Here is a 12,226-nt window from a genome sequence, read left to right on the forward strand (position 1 = left end):
CACTTTATTGTTGTTCTTTGGCGGCAGTTTCATTGAATTCAGTAGCAAACATGCCTGAAGATCCATCCCTCTCTGAGCGTTCGCAGAATCGCCGCCGCCGTCTCCATCCACCACGCAATAACAAGAACAAGAATGCATCACAGAGAAATTACGCTTCAGAGAACGACATGTCAAGTATGGAAAATAATATTCCCCGGACGCCTAAAAAATCGACTCCAGCCTCTCCAGCGCCCCTGCCCGCCTCACAAAATCAAGGGTCTACAAAGCGGGGAGGCAAGGACAAGGCTCGACCAAAGCATTTACCTCTATCCCCCAAGTCTGCGCAGACTAATCGGCAAACATCTCCTCAACCGTCTTCGATACCGAAGCCGGGAAATGCCACAGCCTTCGCCGGAGCGACATTTCATGCTTCTCCCGCACCCTCGTCTCTTCCGCTTCCCAGCTTCTTCTCCAAAGCGCCAGCATCACCCGCTCTGAAGGAGGAGAACCACCCCGGCCCGGACATGTTCCAGGCGAGTTCTAAAGCAGCAATCCCCACTCCATCTCATGCCTCGCCATCCCCCCTGGCGCACGAGTCTCCCCTGGAGTTTATTTTCAAGGCCGATCGCGAGGAGAGGGAGCGCGCTCGTTTGGCAAGTGGAGGGCAGGCTGTCCGGCCTCGCACGAACATACCATATTCCCCGACATCTATATCACCAACTAGAAAAGGCGCAACCCCCGGCCTTGAAGCGCAGTCACCCTCTCCCATCCGATATAGTCGTCCGGACATGGCCAGGTCAACCCCAGAACTCGACAGCCCATTTGGGAACACAATGCCGTATCAGGAACGAATCCGCGCTGCCAGGAACAGCAGCGCTATGAATGGGATGAAAACTCGAACCCCCAACACGACCGAGCCCTTGCAGACTCAGACCGATAAGTCGGACGCCTTGAAGAGATACCTCTTCGGTTCTTCCCAACCCACTCAAATTCATCAAACCCGATCTCTCGCACCTGCCCCGAAGATTCACACTCCCCCGGCCCCGGTGCCTACGGCACAAACAGACCATGCGGGGTCATCTGATGTCCGCGATGCCGATGTTGTCGCCTTGGAGAATAATCTTCGAAGATTACTCAACCTTGATTCGTCGGTCGGTACCCGGTAATTCGACCAGGCCCTCTCCAGCGGAATAGCAATGAGATTTGGCAGGCACCGTCATTGATCCTCTCGAAGTCCTCAACTTGCTACGGCGAGTTTGAATTTTTCAATTTTCATTCTCCGAATTCTCCTGATACCTCTCTTTTCCGGCCTTTGCAGGGTCACCCCGTACCGTACTACATACCTTGGCGTACATCTTCTGGAGTTGGTTTTCATGGGTTTGGTTTCAGGAGCGCAAGTGGCGTTTGGTCACATTTATCATCATCGTTTGGTATCTACCCTTACCTCACAAAGGCGAGGGAGCAGGGCTTCTTTTGATGGCATGACAGAGGAAGGTGCTGCTGGAATTGTGACACGGCTTCAAAACAAATTTATCTTTTCGTTCTTTGGTCGACATGCATTGATGGGAAATGATTATTTCTTGTTTCTTATGGATGTTCTTAGATGCCTTTTAGACGAAAGATAAACCTAAATAGCAGTAGAGCGTGAGGCATAGAGCTGCTCGCGAACATCTTAGTCCTCCCCATAAATATAGTGCGCTACTGAACATCTTCGTTGCTTGCAAAGTGTAAGCATGCATCCCTCCATATCTGCAGTACTATCCATGTCTTGATTTGGTACTTGCTATCCATAGTATTGAATGAATTGGCCTGTCTTCTAACTTGGATTTCTGGGAAGGATAACCAGCCTCAACCTGTTCTTGAATGACGAAATCACGAGATCACGTGTCTTCGCGTTTGGCACCGAACAACTTGAACCGCCTAGAAGTTGGATGTTGGATTTGGCTTCTTCGGGCCCCGTCAGATACCATCGACCAACTTGGAATTTACGGTTATTACGAAGAAAAACCTCATCATGGAGCGAAAGTCCAACAGAGATCACTCCCCAGAAATCATTGATCTCAGTTCATCAGCGGACGAAGATGAAAACGAAGATGAAGACTTGCAACGAGCAATTGCGCTTTCACTTGGGAATGACTACCCACCTCCCAAGCATGTGCGCAAGCATCAAAAGGAAAAAACGAAGAGTCAGGAGCCAATAAATTCGGTTCCAGCTGATTCTTCCACGGAGCCTGTGAAGTCCCACATGACAACGTTCGGGTCACTTCTTCTTGACCGCAAAAGAATGGAACAGGAGCGTCAGGAGAGGTTAAGAAAGAAGAGACAACAGGAAAGTCCGCCTCCTCAGACATCCCGACCTGCCCAGCGGCCGAAGATCTCCGGCGCTTCATCGTCGAAAAATAAACATTTAGAAACAACCTCAAAAGATGCCATAACCGCAACAAGCAAAACGCATCACACGGAATCCTCCACTCAAACTCTGCCTTTCGCAAAAGGCGCGGTGAAGAGGACATGGACGCAAGGGTGCGAACGTCGCGGGGATGATATCAAAATAGAAGAAGTCTTCCAGAAAAATGAGCTCAAGTTGGCCGTCCTCGCATCTTTCCAGTGGGATGATGACTGGCTACTATCCAAAATCGACCCTTCTCGGACCAAGCTGATATGCATTGCCTTCGCTCGTGATGAAGCCCACGTACGTCATTATTCCTCCAATTTCTACTGGCCGTATCCCGGGTCCATTGACATACATTCTAGAAAGACCAGATGCGGGCAAATGTGCCCTCGAGTCATATCCGGTTTTGCTTCCCAACCATGCATGGTAGCGGTGCAATGCACGCCAAAATCCAGCTATTGAAATTCCCTACCTATCTACGGATTGTGGTGCCTTCGGGAAACCTAACGAGATACGACTGGGGTGAAACTGGTGTGCTTGAGAATGTCAGCAAGCCTTCCAATACCCACGTCATTTGCAAAACTGATTAGAAACTCCAGATTGTGTTCTTGATCGACTTGCCTCGCCAGGAAGCAGCCATCCCCTTTGTACCGACCACCTTCAGCTTGGAGCTTTTCCGATTCCTCAAAGCGTTAGGCCTTGATGAGAAGCTTGTCCGAAGTTTGGAGAACTACGATTTTGCGGAAACTAAACGATACGGTTTCGTCCATACAATGTACGACCCGCCTTATCTTGAATCATGAATCTCCATGAACCTGTCCTCCTCTTCTCCTTCTTTCCTTGGAATATGCTAGAAGGAACATGACTTCTAACCCTAGTATTCAACTTCAGCTGCGGTTCGCATACAGGAGACGAGTGGCAGTACACTGGTTTGTTGTTTCGACCATGTTTCTAAATAAACAGAAGACTAAACCAATAATACAGGATACTGTGGCCTTAGTCGAATAGCAAGAAGCCTGGGGCTGGCATCACCCGATCCGGTCGAAATCGACTTCGTGGTAGGTATACTGCCTTACATATGGCCTGTGTCCTTTGAGTGCTTACATTAGGCTTTCAGTGTTCATCCCTAGGGAATTTGAAACGGGAATATCTTTCCGCCCTTTACTCGGCCTTTCAAGGTGTGTCGCCTCCCCTCTGCTCCTGCCTCTAGATAACGGAAATAACATGTGGACTCCTCACCATTCCGATACGAGTAAAGCTGACAGGCGGTTGGTCCGCCTCTAGGGAAGTTTGGCGGCGGCCCCGATGGCGAGGCGCTTGTGGTAAGGACATCTGGAAGCAGGGCGTCTGCAAGCAATGACAGCGCTTTGAAAAGTCATCTTCGGATATACTTTCCTTCCCGGAAAACAGTGGTGGATAGTCGAGGTGGAGCCGCAGTACGTCCCCAGCTGAATCCTGTACAGGACGTCCAACCGTAGATGGCTTGTGACTAACACGAAACCTTGGACGTAGTCCGCAGGAACGATATGTTTCCAGGCAGGCTGGTGGAATTCGGCCAGTTTCCCCCGTGAGCTGCTGCGGGATTGCGTATGCAGGCGCCGCGGGCTTTTGATTCATAGCAAAGTCGCACTTGTTCGGCACAAACAGCCTGGAGAAACAGGTTCGGCGTGGGCCTATGTCGGCAGTGCAAATCTCTCCGAAAGCGCATGGTAAGCGGGAACCCATCTGGCCTCGTGCCCTCATGTTCCCCTAGTCCTCCATCTCTCCCGCCGTCCTTTGGGCTGACGATCTACTATTCCTGTCATTCGCGCTAACAGAAGATCGGATGTGGATGTCCAGGGGTCGGTTAGTCAAGGATAAATCGACCAACCGTCCAAGGCTTACTTGTCGAAACTGGGAATGCGGCATCATTTTCTCCGTGCCCACGGCTCGGACGACGTCAAAGGCCGCTAGCTGGCCCCAGGATTTGGCCACGGTGTTCGGTGGCCATCTACCTGTCCCAATGGAGACGCCTGGCGCCGCCTACGATTTGATGGACCGAGAGGCCCAGCCTTGGTTCGGGAAATAGCGTCCACCTTCAGTCGTCACTTTGCCGCCGAAGGCAAGGGCCAGACTCAATGGATGATTTGAGGCACCCTCTACGAGCGGAACACTGTACATCTTTGAGCAGGGCCTACAATTATACGGTGATTAAATATGATTAATCGGAGCAGGACTTTCACTGCGATTTTCGATGAGGCCTGTTCCTCCATTTGGTTCTGCGCGTACTTGTACCACATGCGGGTGGTTTTGAATCTGGTAAGCGGAGAATCAGAGCGACATCATAGGCCATAATTTTCCGATGCATTGCATGGATCCCTTGGCGGGAGAGAGAGGGAGGAAGGCTTTGCAGGCCAGGCTTGAGCATGCTTGAGCGGGAATCGTCTAACGGGCTGCCTACCGATTGGTCGAGTTTATGGTTTGCATACATTCAGTACACTACGAACTACTCGCAGGAAGGTCCAGCGAGTACACAACACTACTCCGTACACTACTGAGTGTAGTCCTGCTAAAGAAGCAACGATAAGCTGTCTGCTCGACCCGATGAGTACTGAGCATGAGCGGTTTGCAGGCGAATTATCTGGAGAGCGAAGGTGGCGCCATGTTCGCCATTTGCCACTGGACACTGCTGCGGAGTGAGCTTACAAGCGCTAGCCTGAGGAGTGCTCAGCGCCTATTCCCGACTCTGCCTAGCTCGCACCTGCTTGTCGAAGGGGGGGCTGGCACTAGAGGCTCTAGAGCTTCCTCAAAGCACGGCTAGTGACTGCGTATGTTCGTACTTCGTAGAGCCGATGATGGTATATTCTACAATGTCGTCGACTCTACCCCGCCACCCCGCCAAGGTTCCGCCGAGTGGTCATTACTTGCCAGTATGGGATGTGCTTGTATAATGCACCCAGCGAGTGCTGAGGCTGAGACCTCTGACTCGAGTTGCGTTTGTGTCCGAGACATCACTGACCCACGGAGTCCTTTTTTTCACCACTAATAAGAGGTACCTGTGTACTCCAGAGTACCTCAGAATACCTCAGAAACAGAACCACCCGACCAACATCGGCACTCGATTCTCATCAATCCAATCCTCATCCTCCCCTCGCCAGTCTCCGGATTCACATGTTTCATTTCTCCTAGGCTGTTTTTCCTCTCATCTGCCCCTCCCCTTCGAAACAAACCCCCCCGGATCACATCATCTTCACCTTACATCAGCCATGAATCAACAGTCAGTCACCCAAAGCCAAGTTCGACCCGATTCTAGGCGCCCATCTCACCGCCTTGTTCATTGTGTACAGAGAACACGGTACTTGGTCGTTACGAAGCGTTAGCCGGGAATTTCTTCTTTTCACATCGATTGGATTGGATCTTTCGCTCTCATCCATCTCGTCACGAAGGAGAGGTCCATTGCCCTCTGGACCGTTCACTGGATGAGCTGGGGACATCAGGGAGCGGCGTTTGGCTTCTTTAGCCTCCGGTCGATCGCCGGCCTTACGCTTCTTGGGCTAGCGGATCCGTCGGCCATGGGCGAGGTGCTTCATCCGGGAGGAAAACTCCATCCACTACCCACTGGTCCGTGCAAACATCGATCCAGAGACTCCAGGACGTACTCAGTATCAGAGCAAGAATGGATGTTCTGTTCTCCTCCCCTCCAGGTGTCGATAGGCCCGTACGAGACGTACTTCGTACTCCAGGCTGGCTGCTGAGGCCCCGCTGGAAATTTGTTCGTGATTTGAAGAATCGTCGTCACCACTGTGGCTACTATCGGGGGCCCCTAGGGACAGGAAGCTGCTAGTCGATTCGAACATGCCGGCTAGTCCGACAGCCGTCGTACTTTTCGGCAAACAAGCGTTCGTATGATGGAACATGTACGCACACAGGGCTATCACGGGATGATACTCTTCTACCTCCTACTCCTTCATCTCAAGGTTCCTTGCTCCTCTTGGGGCAGGGGTCAAAGTTTGGCCCATCCCGTGGATGGCTGCTGATTCTGTTACTGACGTTATGCTAGCTTGTTGTCGCTCTCTGTCAAAGCTGTTTATACTTCCAGTGACAGGCACTGGCTCACCACACCTTGTTTTTCGGAAAGCATGTCTCGGACATCCTCTCTTTCTCCTGCCAGCCCATCTTCATCTTCCTCACCCCACCCCTCTCCCGCTCCCACCCCGTCCCTTGCTCTTTTTTTTGCCTTTCCCTGTTGGCTCCTCGCCCTTCCCCTACCATTCTTCATCTCTATTAATCTATTTACCGGGCTCGCCTCAATGACTTGCAGGTCCCTAACGCATTCTCCACGCAGCGTTGTGTTTCACAAGGCTAACCTGCATGAGAGAAGCGAGCGTTCCCATCGAAATGCTCTGAAAACATCGGTGTCCCCATCCACCAGTAGAGTGCCTCTTAGGCCAACAATGGTGCAATTCGGGGTAGGTCTAAGGGATAAGATTAGAAGATCAGATACGATATAGTAGCACCATCAGGTAAAGCAGGATCGATTTGAGCCACACACGCCAAGGTGTTAGTAGAGGATTACCTTGGGTAGAAGATCGGGGAGCGGAGGAGGGGGCAAAGTGACGCTACCGCAGCGACTACTACGTTACCGCCCGCGGCGATGGTAAGTTTCGTACCCGTACACGGTCGACTAGGCGCACACGCACAGCGGCTCTATGCTGGAGACAATCAGGTGCAATGGACCAGACCTGGAAATCCAGCTAGATGGGATAGAGACGGACGCTGTACATGAATGTAGCTTTCGTTGTCCGGTGCTGGACTCGGGATGTGGTCGTAACAACGGCCTCGTCCTGATGCCATTATCAACTGGCATTTCGCCCACCCCCACACAGTTTGCAGTTTTCGATGTCATGTCTCATCAGTCGACTCGCTCTGCCCTCCTCTTCCTTATCAACGGGACATCGGTGCGGAGAGCTGGGCGATCTGTAGCTCTCGGGTTAGCGTATCCTCACACCTCCTAGTCTCCTTTGGCGCACTTTGTCGAGATGTCCGTCTTGTTTGACAAGTTTTTTAGCGGCAACAGGTCTCAATGTCACTAAGTAGCGATCACGACCTCATTGGTCTGATCTAGGATAGACGGAACCTCTGGAAGGTGGGGAGAGAATGTGCATGATGGCAAACCGCCGGAAATGACGGCCATGGGAAGAAGGACTCGATATTCCCTCCCCTTCTGAGAAGAATGCCCATCGTCCCCACCGAGCTTGCCTCCTCCTCCTCCTCTTGCTCCTCCTACGTAGCTCTTTCCCTCGATCCTTCCTCTTCGCCTCTCTCGCCCTCGCTCTCTCCCTCTCCTCTGCCCTTGCCTTTGCCCTTGCCCTCCTCGCTCTCGCCCTTCCCTGCCCTCCCCTCCAGTATTCAATGTCGTCTCCATTGTTTCCTACCGTGCAACTCCAACTTCTCTGCCCGGGTTGCCTCGCCTCAACTCATCCACACCACCATCTCAGCCCATTCCCACAGGCACCAAAAGCTTATTCTTAGGTAATTAGCGAATGGAGCTCCTCTATCTCGGTGCTTGCAGATATAGTCTTTGTCATTTTCGCCTCCCAGGAGGCCGACCGCTCACCGGATCCTACCGACTTCTTTCCCCGCTGCCAGGCACCTACATGTGCATCGAGCTATTTCTCCCTAATCAGCACTACGGCACTTCTTTACACCTTTACACTCTCGCGTCTACCCCTCCTTCTTGTTAATCCAGACCCCCCTGTCTTCAACCAGACGACAGCGCGACCATCTTGATACCAATACCGAAATCATCGGATATCAGTTGCATTCGTGGAAAGACATCCTCCCCCTCCTCATCGTCACAAATCTTCGACGTTCGAGGGCTCAGTATTGCTACCTCCGGCCAGCCCCAACCACCGCACCACTAGTGCACCCTTACCCACAGTCGAGTTCATCGCATCTTTTGAGGCCCAAGGCGAGTCATTAGTGGCGATATTCCTTTCTACCTTCATTCGCACCCTCCTATCGTCGAGGGCCTTCCAACATCCAAGACAGGGAGGCACAGGTTTCGCCATTCCAGATACCCTATCCACCACTTCGCTCCCAAGGAGGGGTTCCGTCTAGTTCCTCTAACCCCTCCCGAACCAACTGCAGCCGAGGTAGACGTGGCCGACCCGGGCGGTCATCCTGGTCGTCTTACCACGTATCGAGCGAGAAACCTCGGTTTTTCCAGCGGTGGGGAGAATCTCCATCTCTGCTTGCCGTCACTAGACGGCTCTTGTCACCCGCACTTGGAAATTTGAAACCCTACCTTCACGAAAGGGACGCTGCATCATGCCTCGATGCCCAGTTCCCCTTCAGCCCACCTTTGTGGGCTACATATCGTCTACTGTCGATGCCCTGGTTCTCATCGAGGGCTGTCTGAGCGGTCACCTTAACCACGTTCCTCGTAGGCCGCAGGATAGAGAGCGACCTGATCTCATCCAGAGTGGCAACATCTTCATATACGAAGAACATGCCTCTGGAATAAAGCGGTGGACCGATGGAGTGAACTGGAGCCCTAGCCGGATTCTGGGGAACTTCTTAATATACCGCGAGCTGGAGAAACCGTTCCCACCAGGCGAGAAGAAGCGGGCGCTAAAGAAGCAAAGAAAGGCCCCGGCAAATGGTATCGTGAAACGGTCTTCCCAGAGTCCTCCCCCTCGAGTGGGGGCTGCGCTAGCAATGGCGAGCAGCGCCTCGACAGAGAGCGGCATGGACAAAGACGTCGAGCGAGCCTTGGTAGGTTCATTGGTGGATTCCTACGCATTCAAGGAGAAGGGCTTGGTGAAGAAGACGATCAGTGTCAACTACCGAGGCGTCCTCCACCATGTGGTATCCTATTACAACTGCGACGATGTCTTGAAGGGTAAACTTCGATGCCCTTCGGAAACTCCCGAACTCATAAGGAATTGCATCCCACGAACCGATTTGATCTCACGGCAAAACTTCCGCGCACCTCTTGAGCACACCGCCCTTTACACCCTCAACCTCGCCGCTCCTCTTCCGGGTGTATACCAACCCGAGAGCCAAATGCCAAGTCAGAATAACATGCCCGGAAACGTGCAACAACACTACAGGCCCCTGCCAATGTCGTCACTACCCCCGCCTATGCCTTTCCCCGATCAGTCCGAGTTCTCCTGGCATCAAATGCCGTCCTTCATGGATGATGGGTTCCAGCAAAGCCCGCAACAACATATGGGTAATGTCCAGTTCGGTCACTCAACGCCGCAGTCCGCGCTCTTGCCCTTCGACCCATCAATGTCTCAGAACGTCACTCCGCACCCCATGTACCACATTGGGGGATCCGTATAGGTGCCGGTGACAAAGGAAGGGGGAGAGTGAGGGCGCGGCACCGCCGAGGCCACACTACCAAATAGAAGCCCATTCCAGGCTTCGTGTGCAAACGATGTGTATTTACTTGGGTTTTGTCACTCGTTCTTTGGAGCAGCCCCCCATGGTCAAGGCCAAAAAGAATGATGGGCGCCCAGCAAGCACCATTGCAGGGTAGCGCCCGTCCAAATTCTACGCCGTTGCCAGGTCCTACCACTCGCTCAAGGTAAGCAAAGAGAAAGTAATCCTTCGCCAAACCATGAAGCCGTGGCATTCATGCTAACATGACAAGTCTCTAGAGGAATACACACTCGTTCATGAATCTCCAGCGATATCTCGCTGTTTCTGTTATTTCTATTTAGAGAGACGAATAAGAGGAAGAAAAAAATGTCCGCGAGGACTTCGTGAGGGGGTCAGCATATTCGTTTCGGGGGGTGTAAATCTACAGTCGCTTCGAAACGCCCGGGACTGGCGTCGGGGAGATGGTTATAAACGGCGTTCTAGCATGGGAAACACAGGTCATTGGGGTGCAAGCACCATGGGCGGTCTTGGGATAAGGAATGGGCAACGGGACGGGTTTATAAGATGGTTTGATTCGCGTCAAAGGGTATAAAGGTTTCCAGGTTGTCGGGACAGGCGCAACGTGTACGGTTGGTGGGAAACGAGGTCTGAATTGAAACGGAGGGTTCATCATCGTTGTATCCAAGCATCATTCGTTCATCTCTGCTTTATCTGACGAAACTGCGATATTCGATTGTCCGAGGCTTTGCTTAAATTGAGTTTTATTCCAAAACGTGTATGATTGGTCAAGTGGGGAAGCACCGACGAAGTTTGAGTGCGAAGTACCTTCGTAATACAAAGGTACAATGTAACACTGAAATTTTGTTCTGCCATTTGCCAAGCCTATGCAGTAGATACTTCAATTATTCCGCCCACCGCACGACACCTCCCGTCCGGCTCGGAGAGCAGCTGATTGTTGCCATTGTGTTCGACTAGACGACGTTCCTTTGTCAGTGGATGCCCAAAGAGCCGCACGCGGAACGGAAGGCGCCTCTAACCCCTGCCATCTCACGTCACAGCCATTACTTCTTTTCCTTGGAGGTCTCAGGAACAGGGTCGATCGTTGATGGTCGGAGGAGGCAGCAGGAGGTCCTGCCCGTAGCCGTGAAGGGCTCACAATCGCAAATTGGAGTGCCACCCACCGCAAGTCTTCCTGGCCTGCCGCCGAACCGCAAATGCTTTCTCTACACAGAGCGCGCCACGCCGCCTTAGCGGGCCTGAAAGGGCTACGGGCGCCGGCACCGCAGACGACTTGTCCGATTGCTCTCCGGGTGGGCACCCGCTCCAACGTCCTGTGTCATATCTCAGCCCATTCAGCGTTTTCCTCGGCGTCAGTGATGTTCGACAAGCAACGCTCTACTAGCTCTACTACTCCTACTACTCCGCCGTAAGCCAATCCTCGCATGGTTTTTGCTCTCCTTGGAGAAACGACGACAGCGCCGTCCAACCTGGCTGACGTGCAGAACTTCGCAGGACGGCCCCGTCAAGTACCACGCCTACCACCCCGCCGCCGCCGACTATCCACGAGGATATCTACACACTTCCCAACCTTCTAACCTTCTCGAGGCTAGTCGCCGCTCCTTTCGTCGGCTACTTTCTGCTCCACGACCAGCATGCGTGGTCCCTCGGTCTCTTTGTCTACGCTGGTCTTACCGACCTTCTAGACGGCTGGATAGCGCGACGGTGGAATAAGAGAACCGTTGTTGGCACGGTCATTGACCCGATGGCAGACAAGACCCTCATGACTATCATGACGGTGTGTCTTGCTATTAAGGGTGGTCTACCAGGTATGGTACTTATGTGCTGCACTTCCCTTTGGCTGGAACTCGCCGACTGACATCTCCTGATCTTAAACAGTCTGGGTTGCTTCCATCATCCTCCTTCGCGATGTCGGCCTAGCCATTTCCGCCATCTACTATCGCTGGATCTCCCTACCGGAGCCGAAGACGTTTGGCCGCTACTGGGATTTCTCGTTACCATCAGCGGAGGTCAGGCCAACTACTATAAGTAAATATAACACTGCTCTACAGTTACTCCTCGTTGGCCTCGCCACGGCGAACCCCGTTCTTCCTGTCGACACGTCGTCAGCGCTATCAATACTGCAGTAAGTACCCAGGTGACTGCCCGACCCCATGACCTGCGCCTGTCTAACTAGAAAATTAGCTACGTTGTGGCGGCAACAACAGTGTGGAGTGGCGCCAGTTACATCTACACCAAGGATGCTGTCAAAATCTTGAACCAGCCGACCAAGGGTAAAACTGGTTAGTCGTGAAACACTGGCCAACCTTCCTCCCCAAGTCTTTACGATTTAGTGAGGTGAAAACGGAAAGGATCTGATTGTGTACCACCATGTGCGATATACCTCTGTGTAATGCAGTAAAGCTCTAGAATGCACGTAAATATCTAATTGTACAATATCATATCACGTTCAAAAGTATTAGTTTTTGC

At 52.4% G+C, this 12,226-nt stretch overlaps 2 protein-coding genes and 2 pseudogenes across 2 annotated transcripts; all 4 read left to right on the plus strand.

Moving 5' to 3' along the window:
• Positions 1 to 50: 50 nt before the first annotated feature.
• SAPIO_CDS3011 lies at positions 51 to 1,145 on the plus strand (annotated as a pseudogene; the record flags this gene model as incomplete).
• Positions 1,146 to 1,993: 848 nt separating this feature from the next.
• SAPIO_CDS3012 (uncharacterized protein) lies at positions 1,994 to 4,439 on the plus strand (the record flags this gene model as incomplete). Its single annotated transcript, XM_016785896.1, has 10 exons — positions 1,994 to 2,671; positions 2,971 to 3,146; positions 3,263 to 3,300; positions 3,356 to 3,429; positions 3,489 to 3,549; positions 3,656 to 3,693; positions 3,782 to 3,807; positions 3,884 to 3,938; positions 4,019 to 4,080; positions 4,211 to 4,439. 10 exons carry the CDS (start codon positions 1,994 to 1,996, stop codon positions 4,437 to 4,439), a joined length of 1,437 nt encoding a protein of 478 aa, XP_016644678.1.
• A 4,241-nt stretch (positions 4,440 to 8,680) lies between these two features.
• Positions 8,681 to 9,700, plus strand: SAPIO_CDS3013 (annotated as a pseudogene; the record flags this gene model as incomplete).
• Positions 9,701 to 11,115: 1,415 nt separating this feature from the next.
• Positions 11,116 to 12,044, plus strand: SAPIO_CDS3014 (uncharacterized protein; the record flags this gene model as incomplete). The annotated part of the gene is made up of 4 exons (XM_016785897.1): positions 11,116 to 11,165; positions 11,252 to 11,565; positions 11,636 to 11,882; positions 11,942 to 12,044. The coding sequence occupies 4 exons, from the start codon at positions 11,116 to 11,118 to the stop codon at positions 12,042 to 12,044; spliced, it is 714 nt and encodes a 237-aa protein (XP_016644679.1).
• Positions 12,045 to 12,226: the final 182 nt, after the last annotated feature.

This window comes from Scedosporium apiospermum (genome assembly GCF_000732125.1).
Source record: "Scedosporium apiospermum strain IHEM 14462 chromosome Unknown SEQ_SAPIO_0087, whole genome shotgun sequence".
In the NCBI taxonomy this organism is placed as follows: Eukaryota; Fungi; Ascomycota; class Sordariomycetes; order Microascales; family Microascaceae; genus Scedosporium; species Scedosporium apiospermum.